Raw genomic sequence first — 26,346 nt, forward strand, 5'->3', positions numbered from 1 at the left:
AATGGTTATTTGCACTCGCAAAACAAAAAAACACAAAAAAAACCCCAAAAGAAGACAGAAAGCCACTTGAGATGACCAAACACGGCCTTAATTCATAATATTTTATTTCAACTTTTAGTTTAGAAATAGAAAGTCAGCCTTTCTAGCTAAAAACCATCTGCTGAAAACAACAGGCACATTTTTCACCACCCACCTCCCCCCTTCCCTTACAAACATACAGTTTTCACACCAAAGAGCATTAAAACTGCACTCAAATAAAGAAACGTTGAAAACTCTCAGTCACACGCCATCCAGGTCAGAAGCTGTGGACAGATTACCGACTTCTGGGAGCGAGGCGCCCTCCACGAGCCGGTCTTGTGCGTTATCGGGGTGAGCTTCTTCCATCCCCGTAGTTCATTAATATTCACACCCAGTCACAATGGCAGTGTTGCTGTGAGATGGAATCCTGCAGTTCCCTTCCTACCGTTTATTAGTTACATTGATATTACGGTGCACGAAATCTCTATTTTTTTCCCTGCTTATAATCAACTGGCAAGTTAATGATTAAACAGACTCAATGTTGGACATGTAGAACACAAATTTCGATAACCATAATGTGAAAAATAAACAACAAAAAAAACAAACATTTGAATTAATGCCTTAACCAAATGGTCTTACAGATCCTGGTTGTTATTGGAAACAAAATAACACTCTTAATAAATGGATATGCCCATAAAAATTAATCTAAGAGGCTAAAAGACACAAACAGCTACTGAAATTTGAGAAATGGTCATATCCAGTAGTGTAATCTGGATGGCAGCATTGATCCAGAACCGTCTATATGCACCACATATAGAACATACTGCACAGACATGAACACATGATACAAGGTATTCTTCTATGACACTCCATCATTTGTTGATATATTGACCTTAAACACTGAATTTACACTCAACTATTTACTCTCGTCAGCCTTCTGGTTCAAAATCCAAACATCCGTACTAGAAACAGACACATCAGTGATGCAGAGACATTGGTCCTGGTCAGCACTGAGACTCGTACTGCCCACAAACTCCATCATTAGCTGACTCTTCTGGGACTTTTTTTTATGCTTTAGTTTGAGTTCAGGTCTCTTTCTTAATACAATCAAGTGTTGTAAATTCACCACTAATGACGCTTACAGTAAAACGGCAAAGTGAGTAGATTAACTGTAAGTTCCAACAAAACACAGCAATGCAAAATTCAAAGAGTGCTATAATTATGTTGAAATTATCAGAAAAGAGATACATTTCCAACCCGTTTCCTTTTTCTTCCTGGGCCGTACGTACATGCATAGGTGTTTTAGCCTCAGACGCTGCAGACGACATGATGCTGCCCCCTCGTAGAAGAAAAAAAAACAAAGAAAAATAGAGAAAAAAATATTCCTTTGAATATGTATACCGATTTCTGAGAGCCTTTTAGTGGGACGCCAACGATGATGATCCTTGAATCTTTGCAGGTGGCTCCCATCCAGCGATTCCGCGTCTTCCAACCCGACCATCAGCATCGGTGGGCGTTTCGCTGTTGGCCCCGGGACAAGTCTGTCTAAAACCGCCGGACGCTGTTCGGCTTAGGCTGAGGAAGGAGGGGGCGTGCGGCCTTCCCAGTACTTCCGATACGTCGCCTGAAACATGTCCTTACACCCCAGCTTTGCGCCCAGCCGGGAGCAGATGAGGAAGGAGCCGCCCATCTTGCGGTGGAGTGAGTACGTCTCCTCTGGAGGGGGCGTGAGCCGGTGTTTGAGCATCACCGGGATGAGGTTGTGGATCCTTTCCGTGGTGGACTGGGAACCGAAGTCGAAGGGCTCCACGGAGGCGAAGGCCTCGCCGAGGATCATCACGGCGTCCACGTGGGCATTAACCATTGCCTGGACACACAAACAATCTCAAATGTCAGTGCAAGAACAAGAGTGCCACATGCCTCTTTCCTCATTACACTGATGGGAAGGAATTACAGAAACGGTTTATTTAGAGCAGGGGTGTCAAATGTGCGGCCCACGGGCCGCATGCAGCCCGAGAGAAGTTTCCAACGCAAAAAAACGAAATGTTAATTTACTAAAAAGGAAGGCATAAATAATTGCCATGAATCGCAGCATATCCGATAATATATTTCTTCTACAAATCCATCGTTATTTCACAGTTTTCTAGAATGCATTTGCTGATTTTATTTCTTTGTAGACGGTCGTTTATTTTTATTAACTGACTACTATTATATATTTTCGCAGGAAAAATATCACTGCTAAAAAAGATGATAGAAGATATTTATTCTGAGAATTTCAGTTTTGAATACGAGGATAGTGACAAAGTAAAACAGTTAAAAAAGAAGTGCTGACTTTTTCGGCAGACTGGCGTAAATATCCGCGCCAATTTTTAAAAATAAATACACTTAATTGTACTGGAAAATTCTCTAAATCACAAAGAAACACTCTCGGATGTAATAAGAAAGATTTTGCTTTAAATTAAATTTCCTATAAAAAAGCGAAATATAAAAAAACATACTTGTTTCTGTTTATCTTTGTAAAATGATATTAAAAGTATCTTACATAATTTGAAAAAAAACGAGAAATTTCAAGAAAAGATCCTGAAGAGATATATTTTACATAATTACAGTGTAAACAAAGTGTGTATTTCCTTTAAAATTAACTAAACTGATATTGGATTAGATAACAATAGTAAAAAGAAAAGAATTAGATAAAAAAATTTCCGCACCGTTTTTGTTATTTTGAGCGTGCGGCCCGCGAGAAAAGAATTGGTCAAATCCGGCCCGCCAAGCAAAATGAGTTTGACACCCCTGATTTAGAGCAAAAAAACAAGAGAGATAATTACCTTGGACTCGTACCCCGTCAAGAACTTCATCTCAATAGATTTCTTCAGCACCCCCTCCGCGTCACCCTCAGCAGCTGAGCGGATTACCTGCAATCACAAACATGTTCCAATCACTCCGACTCTCATTTCCTCCATCAGCGACATGTCGTTTAATCCCTCATCCATCATGCACCAAGACACACGTAACCTGGGCAGCCGATCAATGTTTTTGGGGGGCAGATATAAAGCTCATGCTGTTAATGGTTTGTAACTGGAGCAACAGCAGCCAGCTGCTGCCACAAGACAGAATAAACATGAGGTGTGGCTCCTCTTGGGATAGGAAAGTTATTTTTTGCAAAAAAATCTAAGTCTAAATGTAAAAAGAATGTGAAAGTAGTGATGGATGACTTAGATCACCTAGTGAACTGCTAAGTATCAGCTATGAATTTGAGTAAAATGAAGCTAAAGTATCAAATTGATGAGGATCGTGGCAGTCGTGTTGCTTTTTAACCTGCTACACGTACGTGTGCAGCTCTACTGTAACAGTATAATACATATACATATATACATATGGACAGCACATCATACCCCACAATAAACATTAAATGGTAATAACCAGCGAAGCCGATCGGCCTCACCTCTATGTAGACGTCGGTGAAACTTTGATCAAATCCTCTTGTGGCTCCGAAGTCCAACAGCGCCACCTGGAGAGAGTCATGATACAAAAAAACAATTAGTTTCCATTATCCCACAATCTCAACTGACGGACCTGAATTAATAGCCACGGTAAATTAATTCAGTCTGTGCAATGACTCAGGGGTTTAATCGGTCGTCTCCAGCCCTTCCAAAAGTCAAAGTGTCCTTAGGAGAAACACCGAAGCTCTACATTACCCTGATATGCTCATCAGTGCGTGGTTGTAGAGGGAAAATAAACAGATAGAGAGCACTCAAATGATAAGAAGCCTTGTTTGTGCGTTTCTGTGAGTAATGACGGACGTATCCTCTGTAAACTAAAGTAGAACCCGAGTTCCACTTGTGTGGATCATTTCTTATGTCGGCTGTGAACACACTCACCTTGTGTGTCTGAGGATCGTAGAAGAAGTTGGACCAGTTCGGATCGGTCTGCATGTACCTGAACTCAAACAGTTCTCTGAGGCACAACAACAAGATGTTGTGGCAGATCTGAGGCACAAAACAAAAGATTCATGTATGATTTTTTTTTATACATGTCGGTCACTGTTAATGCCAACTACAGGTTTTATTCGTTTTTCTTCTTGGTTGCGTGGAAAAAGGGGAAGTGTACGGTGGGCGAGACCCGCCATTGCTGAAAATAAAAGTAACGCTGCAAACAGAAACAAACGCCGCTGCAAATAAAATAAATGCTTAGCAAATAAAATAAACGCTGCAAACAAATAGAAACGCGCTGCAAATAAAAGAAACGCTGAAAATATAAAGAAACCCCGCTTCAAATAAAATAAAAATCGACGCAAATAAAAAAGCCACAATGGAAGTGAATTACCCGGGGCTGTTTTTGCCGATGCACCGGTGTTTTTATGTGAGAGGTGTTGTTGTTTTTATCATTAATAATAATGCCAAGAATAATCTAAAGCGTGGGTAACAATAGTTATTTGTATGAATGTGAATGTGAAGTTGAAGCTGTGTGTGGTGGTCAAGGACTTCTCCTCTCACGTAAAAAACACCGGTGGATCAGAAAAAATAGTCCCTGGTAATTCACTTCCGTTGTGGCTTTTTTATTTGCGTCGTTTTATTTTCAGCTGCGTTTCTTTTTATTTGCAGCGTTTCTTTAATTCGCAGCGGCGTTTGTTTCTGTTTGCAGCGTTACTTTTATTTTCAGTAATGGCGGGTCTCGACCACTGTAGAAGTGAGACAAAAAACCCTCAAGTAGGAAAAGAAAAGGAACAAGCAGTAAAACGGAAATAGGCTGGTGCAAAAACAATTTTTTCTTTTTTATTTAAATCTGTTATGGATCCATTTATCAGTGTGAAAGAGCATCTGATACTCCCGTTAATCAGCTCCTGCCCGTGCCCCGTTTGCCCCGTTTACCTCATTCTTCAGCTCCTCCGAGAGCGTCTCGGCCTGGTCCAGAGGGAATCCAGGAACCAGCTCAGTAGTCAGGACGTGGCTGCCGCTCAACTCCTCAATCACCTCTGGCACGTAGAAGAATGGATCGTCCTTCAGTAGCTCCCTGAATCAGAGCAGACACAGAAACTTGAGTACCGTCAACGCGTTCACATGGTCCACTCCGACGGTTGTTTTCTTTTTATAGCTGTGCGGCTGTCGCGCTGGCTCTGACCTTGATGAGTCGAGACCAACATTTAATAAGGGAATGGAATAAGCCGGCTAAATCTATGTTTACGAATCTTGAGAATATCAAGAGCCTCTGAACTGTCATGTGTTTAATGAAGCCGAGTCCAGGCGCTGCAACAGTGGTGTGTTAAGTATCACATTATAACTTATTGTGCAGTCCAGATACCGTTTTATTCACTTAGAAATCCAGCCAGACGTCTAGAACACCCAGTTGTGTGAAAAGTATAAAATGTATTCTTCTTAGGGCATTAAACTAGCATGGAGGAAATTTTAAGTGCCAACCAGGGTTGGAAATTAGCACTCGCCACCTGCCAAGTGTCAGTTTACTCGACCCGCCAGCCACGGTGGTGAGTGTAGACAACAAATAATAGAATAAATAACAAATCAGGCTCTTTGACATTTGTTTTGTGCAGACATTTTACATGAACCAACGGTTTAGCACAAGGTTACCATGGCAACATAATGATACAGTATCATACAGTATATCACAACTTTGTTTGAAAAAAACTAAAAACTAAAAAAAAGTTTGCAGAAGAAAGAAAGTAAATATTAAAGAGTTTTTTTTGTGTTTGTTTAATAGAAAGTGGATAATATTTGACAACGGTGGATGTATGATGAAACAAACCAAACTGTGCTCTGTTCAGCCAGTTCGCTCCAGAATCAAATAAAACAAACAGCTTTATATTTAGGGGGGGGAGTCTACCGTCAACAAAGTATTAGACGCGCTGTTGACACGTGACCGCTGTAAAGTCCTTACAACTGCCCTCTGACTTTATCATCCGACAAGCTGGAACTATAATACAAGATTTAAAGGAGCTTGAGGCAGGATTTATGAAAAAAATCCGTATACGTTTTAAGTTTTCTAGTAATAATGTCAGATGAAGCGTTCCAAACCAAAAAGAATGAGCCTTCTACCGTATCTCTCCGTTGCCTTGAACAGGCTGTGTGCTGCAAAATGTGCTGCAGTTTCCCGCGCTGTCCTGCGGATGTGACGTCACATGACGCTGCATGCGCGTTCTCCCCGTTCTCCCGTGCCGGCTTCACTGTTGGCTGCAGTACCCCCAACGGCCGTCGTGGCGAAGGGTGGCGCTAGAGAGTCTCATTTCTTAAAAGGAGCCTCAAGCTCCTTTAAGGTAATTCTGATACGAGTTTGTCACTAAAGAAATGACCATGTTCTTTAGCAGTGGATGTACCAGCTACAACTAATGGGCTTGTAAACCTGTAAGGTTTAAATCAACAGAAGAAGGGCGCTTGTAGACGTTTACTGCCCTGCAGATGCTATTCAAACATTTGCTTTTTAATACCTGAACTTCTTAGCACACTGGGCCTCTCTAATGTAGTCACACTCCAGTGCGAGCTCTTTCCTCATTACATCTATCAGATGCTCTGGAAACAGACCTGGAGAAACAAACAAAAGGAGCCAATCAGTCTAGACAGATTTGATCAACAGTAACTTCAAAAAGAATATGAGGATTTACATTTAAGAGCAGGTGATCAGGTACGTCAAGTAAGTTATACAGGATGAGGTGTATTTTGATAACATGTTAGCAATATCATTACAATCTATCCACATAAAGGTACTGCAGTTGGGTGAAACATAATTGTATAGGAGATCAGTGGAAAACATAACGTGAAACGAGATAAAATACTCTTACTGGCTTCTTTCTAGCATTTACAGTAACATGCATATCCTTCACTTCACCATTCCCTACTTTCTGTCTACATATCTCTATGTGGATTTGAGAGCACGATAAAACATGGTCCCAAGCAAGTTATATTATTGAGTATATAGACCATCCCTTGTGTTTGCATAATTAAGCAGTCCAGGAGAAAAAAAATTATAAAAAAAAATGCTTCGCGCAAAAAAGACCCCGTTTTTACAATCGCAGGACCTCCCAGTGTGCACGAGATGCTTAAATGTAAACGTTATTCTTGGCTATTCAGCAAATGTCTTGACCTTTGACAGATAACGCTGCAGAAAGTCCAAAAGGGTGGTAGCTTTTGCAGGAAAAACCAAACCAAAACAAACAAAAGAAAAAAATGGCATCCGCAGCAAATCATGAGCTGCAAAATTCCCCCTTTCGGTTCAAATGCATGTTTTGGTCCAAATGCACGTTTTGGTCTAAATTGGTGTACAGAATTCATCAGGAGCTGAGCTCCTTACAGAGTTGGCAAACCAGAATGTCCTGAACGTGTGAAAGGTCCTGAGCACGTACATCAGGTTAGACTGCGTGCAATGGCCTTTATTACGTGCTTTGACTATTTGTATCTTTCTTATTTTATGTTTTACAACAGCAAATAATGAATTTAGTCCTGAGAATAATGCAACTTGCTTCTGAGCGTGTTTTACTGCAGTACTGGAAAACTTGTGTTTGTTGTGCTCAGTTGTGATTTGCTTTGTGATGCGCGTGCACCTTCAGGGAGGGCGTTGCTCATATTCAGCACCGTCATCAGGTTGTTGACGTCACTGTTGATGCTCTGAGCCACTCCAGGATACTGAAACGCACGGAAACAGAAGAGTCAATTTAATCTGAACGAAAACCCAAGGGAAGCTAAACGATTTAGTTGATGTCAGTGACAACAATAGAACATTTGATTTTAATCTCTTTTAAATAAATTACCTTTAACGGTAATCCAATTCTTAGAACAATTACAGCCTTTCACACTGAAGTACTCAATCAATTCAATCTAATTCAATCAAGTGACTATTTAGTTCTACTTGCATGCTTCCTAGAATTAAAAAAATAAAAGAAATACAAAAACAAAACAAGGATGATCCGACCATGCTCGTTTAAACACTCTCCAGCAACAGTGCCTATCTCAAGCACATGAAAAAGTGATGACCACGTGCACGTGGTTGCATCCAAACCTGTATTTTCATGGCCACCTCCCTGCCGTCCTTCATCTTCGCCAGGTGAACTTGTCCGATGGAGGCGGCTGCAAACGGACGTTCCTCGAAAGACTCCAGCTTGTTTCTCCAGTTGGGGCCCAAGTCGCTGTTCAGTGCTTTCTACAGACAAACACGAAGAAGAACAGTTTCTTTGACTATTTGAGTTCAGAGTGAGTTTAAATTGGGGCTTAATAAAAGCACTGTACGACTGCACAAAATACATTACATTTATTACATCTATCATAATGCGTAGCATTCTTACAACAGTATGAATGCAAATAAATGCAAAAAAAGAAGAAAAAAAAACATACCGTCATTTGCTTTATCGGCATGAAATCAGCACTCTGCCTGACGCGCTCAAAAATCTTGGCGAGCTGGGGGTTGATGAATGCGTCATCTGAAACGCACACAAAAACTTTATCAGAACCAAAAAGCGGGACGAACAACAGGGATAAAAACGGGGGATTAAATTATATAATCAGCTATAAAAAAGCATTGAGATGGACTATTTACACTTCCAATAATTTAAAGATTTCACGCAGCTACGACGTCTAAAAACACAAATGAAGAGTTACAGTAGGGCTGGGGATCGATTCAAATGTCAAGAATCGATTCGATTCCGATATTGATTTGGGTTAGTGTTATTAAAACAGTTTTTTGAGCTGTTGCATGAATTATATGACTGTAGTTATGCAAAATATTACTACTAGTATTATATTGAGATTCAACAGCAAGTATTGCAGCTAATGATGCTGTAAGGACCAATCAGCTCCCAGAATGCTGATAGAACTGCTTTCAGAAACATCATGTGGGTCAGAATTACCAAACAGATCCAGGGAGGAAACAGAGACGGATGAAATCGGTTTTATTTTTTCTCACAATCCGTTTTTATCTGTTCCATTTTCGGTCTATTTTGGTTTTTAATTTTTGAGGATTTGGTTTTTAGCATTTTTTGCAAATGTAACCCCAAGACAGTATATAAAGTAATGAAATATAGACAATTTATGCAATTATAACCTAACACTTTAATATTTTCATACCTTTAAACATATTTAAAGGCAAAAACATGGCACCAGTTATTCTTGTGTCCAACAAAACATTCTTTTTTTGGGGATAAACAAAAAAATAACCAAAAGTTGTAATGTAATGATGAAAAAAAAAAAAAAAAAAAAAAAAAAAAATCGATCTTTAGACATATGAATCGATTTTTAGGAATTAATATGAGAATCGATTTAGAATGGGGAAATCGATTTTTTCAACACAGGCCTAAGTTACGGTAAACCTCAAATTGTGAAACAGCGTTTCTGAATTAAACTGAGATAATCCAGGCATGTTCATCGAGTCTACACTTTAATGCCATCATAACGAAAAAAAGAAATGACTTGGCAGCTACTAAATTTACTTTAGGTTTACTAAGTTTACTTGAACCGACACAGCTAAACTTAACAATCGGTCCACTGTTGAGGAGCACTCGAGGCCTCTCAAGGTCGACACTATTTTGGACTTGTGGTAAAGGCCGCGATTGTTGGAGCCCCATCAGCCTACAACCGCGTTCCCGACATAACAGGCAAATGTCAGCGGAGTGGGGGAGAAAAAAAAAAAGAGCGATGAGATCTTTATCATCCGGATTTATTCATCTCCAGTCAATCGCATTATTGCCGAGTCGACTGGCGTTGTTTGCAGTGCGGCTCGCCGCAGAAGGCCACAGAAGGAGTTCGTGATTTAGGAATCACTGTTATTTGTCACCACAAAGATAGCCGTCCCAGCTCTGTTAGTGATCATGTGCATAAATTTACTGCACCATGCTGTCCATGCAAACGTGTGCAGCTCAGAAGATGAATACCAAAGAAAGAGGTCACAGAGCAAGGTCAGGCTGTGGGGCAACAGCGTCAAAACAAAACAGCGACGATGTGTTTACTGCTGCCAGACTCGGCTTCATAACCTTGGTGCTGAAATGTTTACTGCCGTTATTTGCGCGAAAAGACACACCGGCTTTAAAAGGTTCCTCTCCTGCTCGGATGACATACAAATTAGTAAACTGTAGTCCGGTCCAGACAATGTCAGCAGGTGGATACCACGAGCAAATAGATACGGGAGTCCAATTTGCAAAGTGGGAAAAACAAGAACAAAAAAAGGAAACAGCCTTGTATAACAGTCACTGTGTTTGTTTATGGAGCTGAGCGTTGAAGATAACGTTAGTGGAGATCAAGACGGCCCGGTGCATTATCACAAGATTCTAATCAGCACTTCCCCACATCTGTAAGTCAGTGCAGACTGAGAAATGAACAAAAGGGAGACAGTCATCTGATCTGGACCTGAAGAAACCAGCAGGGGAGCAAAAGCTGCAAGTCTTAAAGCAGCACTATGTAACTTTTCCACCTTAATATCATATTTCCAGAGTCATTGTGATGGTACATCAACTTCCAACAGGTTTAATGACACCTCTGTCATGGTCTGAGGGGGTCATAAACATAACCTTCCACACAGTATAGCACAAACAAACACAGGTTTTATTCCCCACTTCGCCAGCTAAACGCAGTTGCTGGCCAGCTCTCTGCGGTGCGATTAACCCCAATCTTCAGATAAAAGTAGTTTGTTGAGGAAAAAATATTAACTCTATTTGTAGCTGCAGAGGAAAAAAATAAACTCACGAGGAAAACAAAAATATTGCTCACGCCTCGGAGCCTCTTCCGCATAATATAGCAGTCAAAAAAGAAAAAAAGTAAGAGTAACACAAAACATGTACAGTATGTTGTACTATTATACTAATTTATTGAAACACATGGCGAGTCAAACATTTACCAAAGCAGCTGCCAAACAATCCTAAACAAGGTAGCCTAATAGCCCTTTTCCACTAGTCCCGCCTCAGCTCGGTTCTACCCGCCACGGCCCCGTCTTGCGCTTTTGCACTAGGGGCTGAGACGGGTAGAGCCGCTCCAAGCAGATACTATTTCTGTAACCATTCTGACGAGGTTCTATCCGGGCTGAGCCGGGACTATTTCTGACGTCACCACCCTCCACGCCACTGATTGGTCGGGGGGCGGGGCCGGCAGACATTTGAATTAGGAAGCGGGAGTCAGCGCGAGAGCGACCTGCGGCTCGCGGCGATTTTATTATAAAGCGCAAAACGTCTGTTTGGTGATCCAACTCTGAGGTGCAGATGTTCATAAACCTGGTGGCTGACGAGAGAATTAAAAAATGGATGTAGACGGGCTGTTTTACTCTCAGCCGCTCGCGGCTCCAGCTGATTTCTGATCAGCGCCGACATGAACAAAGCGGTTGCGCAATCGAGTACGTCACAGCAGCTTCACCCCAACCTGCCCACTTCTCACCTGGCTGTGGAAAAACAAACGGGGACAAAACGGGTAGAGAAGGGTAGAGGTGTGACGAGCCGTGTCGGGCCAAGTAAGTACTAATGCAAAAGTACCATAAGACGTGGGTTGTGCAGAACTGCAGCAGTAAATCCTCATCGGAGCTCCACTCTTTAGTAGGGGTTTCATATGGATCAAAACCTTTAATAATCATTATTTTCTCCATATACCGCTCCCTGTCTTCCTTGTTTAAGGTATCCCGGTAAATTCCAGTTCCTTTCCAGCAGTTTAACATCTTTTTTGTTGCGTTCCGTCTGTTCACTTGGTGAAACAGAAAAGTAGTTTTGAAAGTCCGTCCCATCTTCATTCGCTATCAAAACAAATGCAGCGACTGGACAGGATCTTTCCGGCAGTACACGCTGGTGCACATGGGAAACGTAGTGTTCTTTCTGGTAAAGCACTACCGCTTTTGTCCAAAAGATGCCGCCAAACTCAACAAAAGCTGAAAGTTACATTGTGCTGCTTTAACACTGAATTAATGCTGGATGGGAGGTTTCCCAGTCGAGAACCAGAGAGAGAGAGAGAGGGACGCAGGATGGGGGTTTTTGGGTGAGAAACGTCAAGAGATTAAAAGCTGAGGAAGTTCAGCTTGTAAATGAAAATGAATGACTGAGTGTCCCTGGGCAGGAAAACGAGCCCCAACGTACCCTCCCTATTGATCCGGCTGCACCAGGACGGTACAAACTATCCCAAATCAATATGCAGAACATAATGATTAACTGTGGTGACTCCAGAAGGGAAAGGCTAAATAAAGGTGCTTTTACTTTGATTTGTTACTGTCAAATCTGTTGTGCAGATGAATGTCACAGTATGTATGCGTGTCGGGTTACTGCATTTGGCTTAAAGACAGCGATTGATTGATGATGATTGACTCTTGAAAATCACATGTTTCGCTGTAATGTTGATAATATCATCATTATATATATAAATCATTATATCATCAGCTTGTAAAACTATAACAGCAGTTACAAGAAGAGACTGAAGCATCAGGTCTGTTTCAACCGCCCTCATTGAGATCATTTAAAAGGGCTTCAGCTCCGAGTATAAACACCTTTATAACAAACGTGCACTCTGGTTCAGTAGACAAACTGTCCAGTTTCTTTGTATCCCACAGCAAACTGCTTTTCTTCCTGTTAATTTCCCACAAGAAGACTAAAAATTATGTTTATGGACCTCCAAGCTGTCGCCATCGACCCAGACCAGGCTGCTGTTGTTTAAGTGATTAATCATCGGGACAATAAGTCCAACCGTTGCCATGCAGCAGCACCTTCTCATCGCTGCACTTATTACTTTTAACATGCAATGTTGCTAAATGGTGCAACAGTAAATAATCTTGCATGATACATAAAAGGCTTTAAATTGATTATAAGTTTGGTATCCTGACTGATAAATGCTTCATTTTAACAACTACAGGACATATATGAACTGAATTGCAGAACTGACAAAAACGAACCACCACTTCCATGAAGAGTTACCTCTGATTGGTCTACATCAGGGGTCGGCAACCCAAAATGTTGAAAGAGCCATATTGGACCCAAAACACAAAAAACAAATATGTCTGGAGCCACAAAAAATGAAAAGTCTTGTATAAGCCTTAGAATGAAGACAACACATGCTGCATGTATCTATATTAGCTAGAACTGGGGGAAGATTTTTTTTTTCATTATGCACTTGAAGAAAAAAGTTGAAATTTCGAGAAAAATGTCGAAATGTCAAGATTAATGTTGAAGTACAATCTCGAGAAAAAAGTTGAAATGTCGAGAAAAAAATCGAAATGTCAAGAAAAAAGTCAAAATCTCGAGAAAAAAGTCGAAATATCAAGAAAAAAATCGAAATGTCGAGATTAAAACGGAAAGGAAAAAGGAAGAAAAAAAGAGAGAAAAAGGAAAAAAGAAGAAAAAGGAAATAAAGAAGAAACAAAGAAAAAAAAAAGAGGAAAAAAGGAAAAAAGGGTCAAACATTTTTGAAAAAGATCCAGGGAGCCACCAGGGCGGCGTTAAAGAGCCGACCCCTGGTCTACATAAAAGTTAGTCTGTTTTCCTTATATGGCAAAATCAGCAAAAGTTTCAAAACGCTGTATAAATCGCTTTCTTTAGACTTGAAAAATGAGAAGAATTGGTTTGTGGCCCACCTTGAATGCTGAGCATCTGTCCCAGCTTCAGAGCAGCTCCTCTGACTTTGCACAGAGTTCTGACGATGCGCTCAGCGTTGGCCTCCGACAGGAAAGGGCTGGAGTCCAGAACTGATTTCTTGCTTTCACCTGAAGGAGCGCAAAAAGACACAAAACAGCAGATGATTTGTTACATAACTTCACTGCCTTCACTGTTAACTATCTGAATACGTTAAAAAAAAAAAAGGAAGTGGGGAGGGGCGGGCTCAACGCACATGGCCTTCAGTCACATCAGTGGAGCGTGCTGGTTCAATCCAAAACAAAAACCTCCAGCTGTGACATAACCCTGCAGGAAGTACAGGTGTTGAGTGCTGGCAGAGATCTAAGCTGCCTATTGCCCCCAGGGGAGGACTTTGACACAACTTGCCTGAGCCAGAGAGCCTGACATAACAGATTCTCTCATGATCCAGCGAGAACCATTGTCGTGCTTCATGCACACGTTTCAGATCCAGGTGTATTCAAAGAGCATCACCGTGTAACAGCAAAGACGTGCTGAGGGGGTGTGACTGTATTGGTGTCAGTAGGCCACCAGGTAGATTGTTTTGGTTCGTCTGAAGCTGCCTTTGGAGGGTTTAACAGAGATTTACTGCTTACACACACTCAGCGAGTGCATTCAGAGCGTTCTTGCAGGGATTAAAAGCACACGGGCAGAAATCCCAACCAACAGATGCCCCAACGTCACAGACTGACGCCAGTGCGCGCTGCTTCAGCTTAACCCAACTGTGCTTTTTTTTAAGATTAGTAAATTGTCAGAGCAGAGCAGGAATGCTTGACTAGGAGGTTAGGGAGCGTGTGGAGCAGGTAATAACATGCATGAGGGAAGAAAAGAAGTTTACTTCAACAATAACACTTTTCTGCAGGAATGCAGATGGAATGAGCTAAAACTACAACCAAACAGGAATATCTTACACAAAAACAACTCTCTAAGGAGAAACAAAAACCTTGTGTACACTAGTAATAAGTCTTCTAACTGTTCCGACGCACAAAAAAAGCAAACATTGATGTTTATAGGCCAAACATATTTCCTCAGCCAGGTGGGTGTGTTTGTGTTACCTGCAGCACCATTGAAGCCGATCGACTTCTTAGCCACTTCTGCCAGGGCTCCAATCCCCAAACCTACAGCTAAACCTGTTGCAGGAAACAGAAAAAATAATTATAGATGACCTTTAAAAAGACAAAACAAACACAAGCCAGCTGGGATAGGCTCCAGCAAACCCTGTGACCCTACAGGACTGAAAATGGATGGATGGATAAACAGAAGCTCATATTAATGCAAACACACACACTTCATGTTTGATTGGCTCCTGCCCCTCAAGAATAGTTGCCAGGACGTTTCAACAGTGCTGAGCAATGTTTGTTTATGTGGTATCGTTGCCAGTTTTATTATTTGGGCAATAATTGCTATTTCGTCATGTTGTCTTTGTATGTTTGTATAGATATACGTATTATATTTATATCATAGTTACATTTATATCATAGTCATATTATATTTATATCATAGTTATATTATATTTATGATAGAGCTTACATTTGGTATTAAACAGGTTATTTTTGTAAAAATTATATATATTTATTTATTTATACAAATTAGTGTATAGTATAAAACGTAAATACAGGCATATAATTTATGTTTAGTTGTGGAAAGGGGGTGGGATTAAATACGTTTATACTTCCTCCCACTCCTTTTCAAACATGTAACTGAAATATGTTTTTTTTTTATGTTGGTTTTTTTTTTCTTTATGTGTTGGAATGCCCACCTGTATTTGTTTCTCTCATCTTTTTTTCTTGTTTTTTTTTATATACATGTTCGAAATAAATAAAAACGAACGAACGAATAATAAAATGAAATTCAAGTAAAAAAAAAAGTAAGATAATGTATAAGATATCAGATCAACCTCAAAACTGTGCCATGACGTCCAACAGACCACAAGGAACCCAAACCGATCAACAAGCCGTCAGGTTAAAGGGTGATATTTGCAGATGAGACTAAAATGCAAGCAGGGGACTGTTTGTGAGCAAGTTCCTCCGTGCCGAGCTGCTGCCTTACATAACCCCGTATTACATCATCTTTTGCAACGCACCCTTTATGAAGCAATAAATCGGAGATGCAGTGGAGGATGATAAAGACGGACACACTATGTACCATCGATGTGCATACACATGTGCATAAAATCCCCATTTAAAAAAGGAAGAAAAAACATAGATTGCATGAATTTAGGATGAAAAGTTGCACAATTTGTGTATGCACATCGAAGGTACATACAGTGTGTCCTTCTTTATGAATCTTCGGCCGCATGCACTGCATGTGTGTAGATCGTTGGCGTGTGCAGCTCTGAGCCAACAAGAGATCAGCATTTCTTCATCACAAGCGTTTCTCCGGGCCGAGCACCAGTGTCTGTCAATCATTCTCCCTCCAGAGCAGCGATGTGTTTACAAAAAGGTTTCCCACGTGACGTGTGAAGCCTGCACCTGTCCTACTTACTACTCGCGTCCGAATTTTGAAGCCTTGATTTGATATTAACCTCCTACATGCTGCTTGTTTTCAGCCTGAAGTGTCTAATGTCTTGAGCTTGTAAGAAAAACAAGGAAACATTGGTTGAACTTTGACACCAATTGCTGCTAGAGTGAAGGGCAGGCTGAGGCCACGTTCCTTCACCCTCTCCCCCACGTTTCAACACCTTCTAAGCGTTACCCCCGTCGAAATGCTGAATCATCCCAGCTCTCCTCGTGCTCGGTCTCTCTACTTGTTTGCAATGAACCGCGTCTAAACTCTAAGCTCCTGTTTGCGTTAACAGTCCGCTGTGATTTATTCCAGACAGATCTGGGTTTTAGTTTTTCTTTCTTGTTTATTTTGGTCATCCAAAAAAAACATCATACAGCACGCATGGGGAAAACAGCAAAACCAAAGAGGACTAGCGAGATGGCTCAAATAGACGTGACCAGGTTATGTTACTCACTCACGTGTCCAGTTTCGGCTTAACTCGATGACACAGGCCTGAAATCTGAGGATGTTTAATGAGCTATTCACTGTACTTGTGTGACCATTAAGTATTTGTTATGAAGAATTAAATTCTAGTGAGATGCAAATTGGAGATTAAAAGGAACCACGTTAGGTACCTGCCTCTTTTCTTCAAATTTAATTTTTAGGTTGGTAATGTACGATATTGTAACAAGGCTTACAACTGCTACACTTAGAGACTTTGACTCGCTTCTCAAAATAATGAATATCCCTCATGTGCAGTTTGGCAAGACAGTTGACAGTGAAGCTTCTACGATGTTGTTGTGAGACAAAAAGCTTTGAAGGTTGGGAAACCACTGCATCACAGGTGGGAAAGCTGAAGTAATGTAAAGGACAACCAGCGGGTAGTCATTCATTTCCTCTTTGATTGATGCGGGCAGTACTGGAGTTGAGGGGGGATGAGGGGGGGGGGGGGGGGGGGGGGGGGGGCATCCCCCCCTGAAATAAAAACTGCCATCCCCCCTGAAATAAAAACTGCCATCCCCCTTTCCATCTCTTATGTCATTTCATCAATGAATGTGGTTTTACTGCTATTTCAACATTTACTGTAGAGTCATCACCAGAAAATTAACTTATTTGACAATTTTCACCTGTTTCAAGTAAATTTTCACTTGAAATAAGTAGAAAAATCTGCCAGTGGGACAAGATTTATCTTCTCATTACAAGCAAAAAAATCTTGTTCCACTGGCAGATTTTTCTACTTATTTCAAGTGAAAATCTACTTGAAACGGGAGAAAATTGTTGTTTTTTCCAGTGATGGGTCTGATTTTAAGTGTAATGAGATTTTTTTTACTAAAATGAGACATTTTAACTAGAAATAAGACAAATATTCTTGTTAAGATTTTGAGTTTTTGCAGTGATCCATTTTACTTATCCTGTGAAGGACCGAGTCATATTGATAAGTTCAGAAAAGTGTTTTTTATTGTTGTGTTTTGATGTATTTGATGTAAGCCCAGTGGATATTTAAAGCTTACAGAAGGCTGCATTTAACTGCTGCTATGTCATTCCTGCAGTATTTCTGCAGGTGTTTTGGTCAGTCCTCTATTTGTAATATATTATATTATTTGTAATCAGCACAAATAAAATCCACCATCCCCCCTGATGTTTTTTTACAACTCGAGTACTGGATACGGGGCATTATCCTGGACCACTGGGCTGGTCTTCTGTTTCTAGGGGGGCAGTACAAGCGGACTCACAAGAAACTGCCCCTGGACGCCACGGGACAGGAATCAAACCAATCATAGAAATAAAGGACGTGGTTGCTTCAAATAGAGGCACCTGGAGGCTCCTGTATGAATCATTGCATAAACCGCCCTGCTCCGTTGCGATTGGTTCGGTATGTACTGTACCCGTGGAAATAGCGGTGTTAACCAGACCCATTTCACAAGAAGGAAATATTCACAAAAATGAGTCAGGTTCTGGTGCTGCTACTTTTGATTTGTGATTAGCTGGAGAAAAAAAATATATAACTTCTAAACTAAAGAAGACAACCTTGTCCCTTTTGGGGTGCCTCGTCTCAAAATAAACCAATAATTGATACGTTCTGATTTATAAGTTACATTTTTGTGTTGCTATTAATAACAGATTTTCACTAGCAGTTTTATATTTTAGTTTTTATTGTCACTACAGATTTACCTTTGGCAACACCAATATCGCACTAACGTGTAGCAATAAATGTCATCTGTTACTTTCCAAGTGCTTTCCAAGTACTTGCAGAACTATAACCGCACCATCAGGACTTTGACTAATGTTTTATATCTCAACTATAAATCAAACATCTTGCTATAAAATGCCACCAACAACAAGATCTGAACTACAAAACCCTCTTTACCATTGATGAAAGGCATGAATAAACAGACTGGACGAGCCTGTCGCCCGTAGCATCTCTGCTCTCTGTTTTTCTGTCTGTCGTAAAGTTGTTTTGATGTTTTTCACTATAAAAACCTTTAGAAGGTCACGTTGATCGACATAACACCACCAACTGTTCAACACCCCGTGACTCCTTTGTTAGGGCAGGTGGAAGGTTCAAGTCAGGCTAAGGATGACGAGGTTAGGTAAAGTGAGATCGGGACTCTCAACAGAAAAATACCAGGTTCATCACGATTGTGAGGATGAAATGATCTCTATTTATAAATACTGGCAGAAGGACGAGTTCCAGTAAATATCATTTAAACCATGTATGCGACTCTGGCTTACGATCATCAGTGTCTCCATTTGGTGATGATGAACATGCGAATGCGCAGGAACTGGCACACAGACAGACACACGAACACGAGCACAGACACAGTCACGCAAACAACCAATGACTCAGCCAGGACCCAGACAGCGTAGGAAGGAGTCTGGTTGCTGTACCTCCAAAGTTAGCCAGTCTGCTAAGCCGGGTCACGGGCACCTTCCTCTCTCTGGCTCTCTCACTTAGCTGAGGGAAAAACAACGAGACGACACCTTGAAAAAGGTTCACACAACGACCTGCATGGGTTTATGTTTAGAAATGAGGAGTTACCATCTGTTTGTGGGGTTTTGTGTCACTCCGCTTGCTCTGCCTGGTTTTGCTGATGTCTTCGGCCGTCAGCCCACCGAGTGAGGAGGGGTCCTGGTGGTAGCTCCTGAGCTGACTCCCAGGGTGTTGACAGTAAACCTCTTGCCACATGTGTCTGCTCACGCTGTGGCTGTAGAGTTGATGTTGCCCGAGGAAATGTCTGTCACATACAAAAGCACAGGTGATTACCTATATCTGGTACAAACTAGGGCTGGGGATCGATTCAAATGTCAAGAATCGATTCGATTCCGATTCAGAATCGATTATCAAGATTTGATTCTATCCGATTCGATTCCGATATTGATTTGGGTTAGTGTTATTAAAACAGTTTTTTGAGCTGTTGCATGAATTATATGACCGTAGTTATGCAAAATATTACTACTAGCATTATATTGCGATTAAACAGCAAGTATTGGCAGCTAATGATGCTGTAAGGACCAATCAGCTCCCAGAATGCTGATAGAACTGCTTTCAGAAACATCATGTGGGTCAGAATTACCAAACAGATCCAGGGCAGGAAACAGAGACGGATTAAATCGTTTTAATTTTTCCCACATTCCGTTTTTATTTGTTCCATTTTCGGTCTATTTTGGTTTTGAATTTTTGAGCATTTTTTTTTTTAGCATTTTTTGCAAATGTAACCCCAAGACAGTATATAAAGTAATGAAATATAGACAATTTATGCAATTATAACCTAACACTTTACAGTAATGTTTTCATACCTTTAAACATATTTAAAGGCAAAAACATGGCACCAGTTATTCTCGTGTCCAACAAAACATTCCTTTTTTGGAGATAAACAAAAAAATAACCAAAAGTTGTAATGTAATGATGAAAAAAAAAATACATAAATAAATAAAAGAAAAAAAAAAAAAATCGATCTTTAGACATATGAATCGATTTTTAGGAATTAATATGAGAATCGATTTAGAATTGGGAAATCGATTTTTTCAACACAGGCCTAGTACAAACGGTATCAAAAAAAGACTTTTAGGCCGTTTATACCTGGCATCTCGGTGGTATGACCTGGTGGGACTGCTGAACTGTTTGCTCGGATCCTTGTATCCCTCAAACACCGAGTGTTTCCCTTTCGCGTGGCCGTCTCCTGCGGCTCCTTCAGCCCTGCTGTTCAACTCTTCATCTGGGAAGTCCACACCTTCCTCCTTGAACTCTGAGGCTGTGAATGCAACGTCATCCTGAGGGAAATCAAACTCCGACTCTGACGAGGGCGTTTGCTGCTGACCGGATAACTCCTTCAAAAGACAGATAAACGCGCTTATGAAATACAAATAGACAGAATCCTCTCCCTCCTTAAGGTGCAAGCTCAACATCAGCACAGCAAAGGTGTTCCAGTTCACAAAAATGTGGACAAACCTGCATTTTCATCATAGCTGCAGACAGACCTTGCTCTGCAACTGCTTGGACGCTTTGGACAGCGGCACCGACTCCTTGGACTCCTGAATTACAAATATAAGACACAATTCATTCGGGAGGAGATGGCATCTTTATATCAACGGATGAATATTTGATGTTTTGCCTGAAACACCTTCTGTTCGGTACCAAATGATTGGGAACCAAAAAAAATACTACAGTTTGTCTGTTTACGTCTAATGACATTGATCCTTGGCAGTGAAACAGTTGGACAGACGACACGGTACATTTCCTGACCATCTATGACGCCAATAAAGGGGGAGAAAAGCATCAATAATATCAGCGAGAACCCAACCCAGCCAATACACGGCCTCTATCCCCCTCCTTCGTCTCAAACTGTGATAAGAGAACTGTAACCACGCCCCACTCTGCTACAAAGCACCAAACAGCTGGTTTTATTTTAAACTTTTTTTAAACTTACATTTTAAGCCACCGTTCACTTCTCTTGTTGGCGTTTTTATAACTTGCCTGCAATACTTTCCGACTTTCTTCAATTTAAAGTCCTATGCATGTGATTTCATGTGATATTTAAAAACAAGTATGTGTTTATTTATACATATGGGTTGCTTTTTTTTCTAAACTTAGTGACAACCTTTGTTGTACATTTACAATGACACTGAAGTAAAGGGATTTCCACGGGATATTAATACTTTGGCAGGCTGCCGAGGAACTTTATATGGCCAGACATATTTAGCCAGACATATTTAGCAAATCACTTGGGTGCAATCTGTAGAGCATCAAATCTGGCCCATGCTGCTTTTCGTTGACCACCCCCTCTTAATGCACACTCACCAGATCAGTACACTAATGCACAGGATGAACACTAGCTGGGTTACATGTCTACAAATTTTTAAACTTATTTCTCAGAACCTTTTATGCAACTTTTTAAACAAATTGTATCCTTTATTTGTAAGACAGTCCCGGTTTGAACGTCTCCACTTAAAACACAGAGAGAGATGATGTATTGGAAAAGTAATGATACAAATTCAGCTGCAGTTAGTTTGACAAACTTAGGCAGTTATTTGGCTGACGAGACTTCAAAAGGTGTGTCCAGTAGAATGACACGAGAACAGCTGACAGGGATGTGAACGTGGTTGTGGTGAACTCACCTGTCCCCGAGCGCAGGGTGTTGCTCTGCGTCTCCGCCACGGCCTGGCTCAACTTAGCCAAGCCTCGCATCAGCAAAGCCATATCACCCGCCATGACTGACTGGACATAGAGGAGAAAGAGAAGAAATGTAATTAGTTTTGCACGCATGGAAAATGACTACCGTATTTTCCGCATTATAAGGCGCACCTTCAATGAATGACGTATTTAAAAACTTTTTTCCATATACAAGGCTCACCGCATTATACGGCGCACTAAATATATGGTAAAATACCGTACTATAGTGGCTGGGGTTGAGTTAGCATCTACCTGATGGAGCAGCGCTACAGGAAATGCTACAAAATCCTACAGCAAATGCAAAAAAAAAAAAAAAAAAAAAACAAGAAAAGTACCGTGTCAAACTTTATTAACAAAATAAAAACCAGCTTTGCTCCGTCTCGTCAAAGTCGCCATTATGCGAGTCAGTGTCGCTGCTGTTGTCTTGAACGTCTGTGACGATTCCTGACGTTTTTAGCGCCGTTACTTCGGCGACACCAACTACATTACCCACAATCCCCCTGACTACAGTAACAGAAATTACCGTAATGATCATATATAAGGCGCACTGCATTATAAGGCACACTGCCGGTTTTTGAGAAAATTAAAGGCTTTTAGGTGCGCCATATAGTGCGGAAAATACGGTATATGCTGCCTGAAAAGAAAAAAAAAAAGAGGGGAAAAGTGGATTTAGATATTTAAAAATTGCAATCACAACTCACACACACAGCTGATATGACTCCAATACTAAAAATACACATGTCCTCTGGTACTTTCTGGAGACACAAACACACACGTCTCAATAACTACATTTCACTGACAGAAGGTAATGCTTAACCATGTTTACCAGAGACCCGCATAGGTGTGACTCTTGTCAGGTTCAGGTCTACGTATTGATTTAAAAACCACACACACACTAACACACACACACACACACGAAACGAAGGGCAAATCCCATGCAGGCTAAAAATGTCACTGTAAATGAAAGCGGAGTCGTGCGAGATGGAATCTGCTTCTGTTATTTCAAGTAGGGCGCACATGTTTGGTTCATGTTCAAGGTCCGCCGCCATACTTTACTCCTCCCCGTTCCTTAATACAGCTCATAGGACTGCGAGGTTGCTTTCTATGAAGGCTTATCTCCAAAGCCCAACGCTGAATGTGATGGAGATAAATGGGTTAATTCTGGTCACAAACAAACGTTCATAGCTTTTGACTACATTCCTGCACCGTGCTCTGTTTGTGCTTAAGGTGCTGCAGTGTGGGTGTGACACGGCGCTTCAGCGTGGCTCATTTGGGATTTGGGGGAGGAAAAAGAGCTGCTCCTGAGACGGTCTGAGCGATGTGCGTGCGCACGTGCACGTGAAGCATATCGCATACAGTATCCAGACGGAGACTGTAAGAGGATCATGTGTCCTCCTTCAGGACTGTTCTGTGTTCTCAGACGGCGGACTGAAGACCGGGGCTGGATGTATGTTAGGATTTATAGGACCAACAACACGGGAAAGAGAATAAAAATACTTGTGGACTACTAAGATCATCAAATGATTAACTCACTGACTTGTCTCTTAAGCTTTTATATGCGTTAGTGCTATAAATTAATGGTGTCATTTGGACTTTTAAGTCACTTCTGGCTCTGGAGGCTTTGTTTTTTCTTTTTTTTTTTTTCCATTTCAGTGGCTTAAAGTGCTGATGAAAAGCTGAAATGCACATAAATAATTTTATTGAAGCCTTAAAATAAGATATTGTCTTTATAAAGGCTGTTTAATGTTTGAAATAATACATTGGCTCAATGATTTCCTTTTTTTTTTAATGGCGATGGATCAGAGATTTTATTGCTTGTTTCTGCTCATTGCTCACCTTATCAGTTCAATGATGGGGAAAAACATACACCTTAACAGTGTTTTAAGCCTCAACACATCTACCGGTACTTTACCGTCTCAGAATTCAAACACTGCCAGGGGGTCAGTAATGGGACGTATTTGCAGGTAACAACCAGCCTGGCGAGCAGTCCTCATTTTTTATCTCTTCAATATAAAGAACTTGTCTGGTTGCTCTGGATTTGCACTGAATTTCCAGTCGACAGAAGCAACAGATGCAGGAAAAAAAAACAACAAAAAACACCTTTAGACACTTCTGTACGAGCATATACAACCAAAAAAACAAAGCATGTGTCACAGGCAGACGAACGGACTAGTAGCAACAAGACATATTCAAAATAACAGAAGTTGGCGATGAATGACTGTTCTCGGTTTTAAATTAAAAACTTGTTTATCTGAATTGTTTTTAGCAACTCTGCAGCCATCTTGGTTGTTTTGAACGTTGGCTCTTGGACACTTGCATGAAGCCCCACCTCCCCCCCACTGTGATTGGCTCGGTACATTCTGTACCAGTGAAAATGCCTATGAATGGGAGCGGTACCAGATCCATCTCACGAGAGAAACTTCTCACAATCTAAATGAGCATGGCTGGCTAGGATAACTACAGCTACACGCTACCATGACTCCGTCACAGCATCGCTGCTTGTCAAAAGAAATGTCTTATTTCACGTCTCTTCATTGATTTGTTATGTATATTTTAGCACCTGCCTCCATCAATAAAGAATCAATAAGTTTAGAGGCCTACAGTTCAGAGAAATCACAAAATTTGGAACCACTTTTCACCTCTACTTTTTAAATATTTAGTTTGTATAGTACCAATACTGTCAGGTCAATAATCACACTGCTGGTGGCAACACAACATCATTTTTCAAATTCCCATTCCTTTGACAAAGCTGGGAATTTTTTTTAAAAGTGTTAAACCTGTTACTGTAAGCCATTACAAACCAGAATATCCACTGCATTCAAATATATAATACACTTTTTGTAGTTTTTCACTATAAACCCTTAAATTTTAACTATATGTCAAAACAATATCGAGAGAAAGTAAAGTTTATTGCCGAATGTAGTCTATTAAGCAATTTCCCATTTGTCACAGAGGACGTGAAGCCTGTGAAAATGGGACAAAAATCTTTTCTTCCTCTATAAAAGGAGAACATTAGCTTTGTTTGTTTGAAGCCACGATCTGACTGTGATCCCACATGGTACTGTGTGGGGAACACACACAAAAACCACCTAAGCCTCAGCTGTTGTTTGCTGCACAAGCTGTTGTCACACCGTTATGGAAATAGCCGTGCAGTTAGTGTGTGTATGAATAATGTCCTGAACACCTCACAGCTCGCTGACAGCATAACATCACTGCCCTTGACTGCTGATCCCAGGCCAAAAGTGGGGAATGATTCCCGTTGCTGTGCAGCGGGGAAGGCACCACAGCGGGGAAGGCACCAGCACTAATAAGGGGAACGTGAACACAACCACGTACTCTGAAGCAAATCAGAAGGGTTAGTCTGTTTCTTTTTTTAAATAAACTACCGGTAAAAGTACGCTCATACATTCCCACAATAAATACCAAGTCCTATGACGTGCATCATAGGGGTGATAGGGTTTTTCAGAATAGCAAAGCCATCCTTTTTAATGATAATGTTTTTGTAATTAATCTGCAATAACATCCAGTTTCTTCTATCAACTTCTAACAGTCAGAAGTCTACAAAAAGGGAGAGAAAAAAAAGGGTAAAAAATAATTCATGAGCCATGATATTATTTCTAACCATCATCATATAGTAACTACTATATGGATCATAACTTGAAGTTAATTATATTATAATTCACCACATACAAACATGTCATGCAGATTAGAATGGAAGAAAACATGTATTTTGATTTATGTTTTAATATTTGGTTTACTTAAAGAAATATAAGATAAGTCCCACTTTCAAAGTTTTTTTAATTCAAAAGTTCAGTTTCATCTAACGAGCCATAACATTATTCCTTTCAGAAATAATGATTCACCTCCGGTTTTAGGAAGAGCAGCAGTTCCTATTCACTGTCATGGTGTTATAATGGCACAAATCCTTCAAAGTAAAGAAAGTTATTCTAGTAAAAATCTGGGATCACTTCCTGCCTGGCGGGCGTGGAGCCCCTGCAACAACAAGCGCCTGGCAAAGTCGTTTCAGCTTGTTTTTGCAGATTTTCAACCGACTTGACATAAATAAACGGTGAGTTTTGGTGGTTTTAAGTTGAATGAGTTATCCTGAGCAGCTCGGCTAAGTTGTGTTAAAGTGCAAGCATGCAGTAGAGCCACCACATGTCGGGCACGTCAGCACGCTGGACGGGACTTTTGCACGTAAACCTTAAAGTCACCACAGAGGACATTATGCACGATTTACCGAAAACAAAGTACTGCTTTTTCCAAATGCAAGGGGTTAATGCATGCATGGATAAATATTTGTGATTGCGTCTAAAGAAGAACTCACCAGCAGCTGTCGTGCAGAGCCTTGTGTTGCTGGTTTTTCTCCAAAATCCACCAGAGGTCAGACAAGACAGGCCACTCTCAGCAAATCTCTTTAGTTATGTAACAGAAGTATCAAGAGGTTGAAGTATTTTTTTTAAACTTGAAACTGTTTTTTAGCAGTAGCTGTAACTCGTAGTCCTTGGTCTGCTGCTGCTGCAGCGACTGGCAGTGTTTAATCCCGTTTGTCTGTCACCATGAGGTCAAAGCGTATTTACTAACTTCACGCAGCAGCAGAGCCGTTTGGGGA

The 26,346-nt window shown here is 40.8% G+C and overlaps 1 protein-coding gene across 1 annotated transcript; it reads right to left on the bottom strand.

Annotated features, from left to right (window-relative positions):
* Nucleotides 1–66: 66 nt before the first annotated feature.
* On the bottom strand, nucleotides 67–26,301 carry coq8aa (coenzyme Q8A, genome duplicate a). The gene is made up of 17 exons (XM_061746802.1): nucleotides 26,062–26,301; nucleotides 21,680–21,779; nucleotides 20,514–20,596; nucleotides 20,145–20,392; nucleotides 19,104–19,299; nucleotides 18,953–19,019; nucleotides 14,635–14,709; nucleotides 13,543–13,671; nucleotides 8,352–8,437; nucleotides 8,020–8,160; nucleotides 7,565–7,646; nucleotides 6,455–6,548; nucleotides 4,887–5,028; nucleotides 3,897–4,004; nucleotides 3,461–3,526; nucleotides 2,844–2,930; nucleotides 67–1,885 (listed from the first exon to the last, which is right to left on the bottom strand). Exons 2-17 carry the CDS (start codon nucleotides 21,771–21,773, stop codon nucleotides 1,589–1,591), a joined length of 1,995 nt encoding a protein of 664 aa, XP_061602786.1. The 5' UTR covers nucleotides 21,774–21,779; nucleotides 26,062–26,301; the 3' UTR covers nucleotides 67–1,588.
* Between the last annotated feature and the right edge of the window lie 45 nt (nucleotides 26,302–26,346).

Source organism: Cololabis saira, chromosome 18 (assembly GCF_033807715.1).
Source record: "Cololabis saira isolate AMF1-May2022 chromosome 18, fColSai1.1, whole genome shotgun sequence".
NCBI lineage: Eukaryota > Metazoa > Chordata > Actinopteri > Beloniformes > Belonidae > Cololabis > Cololabis saira.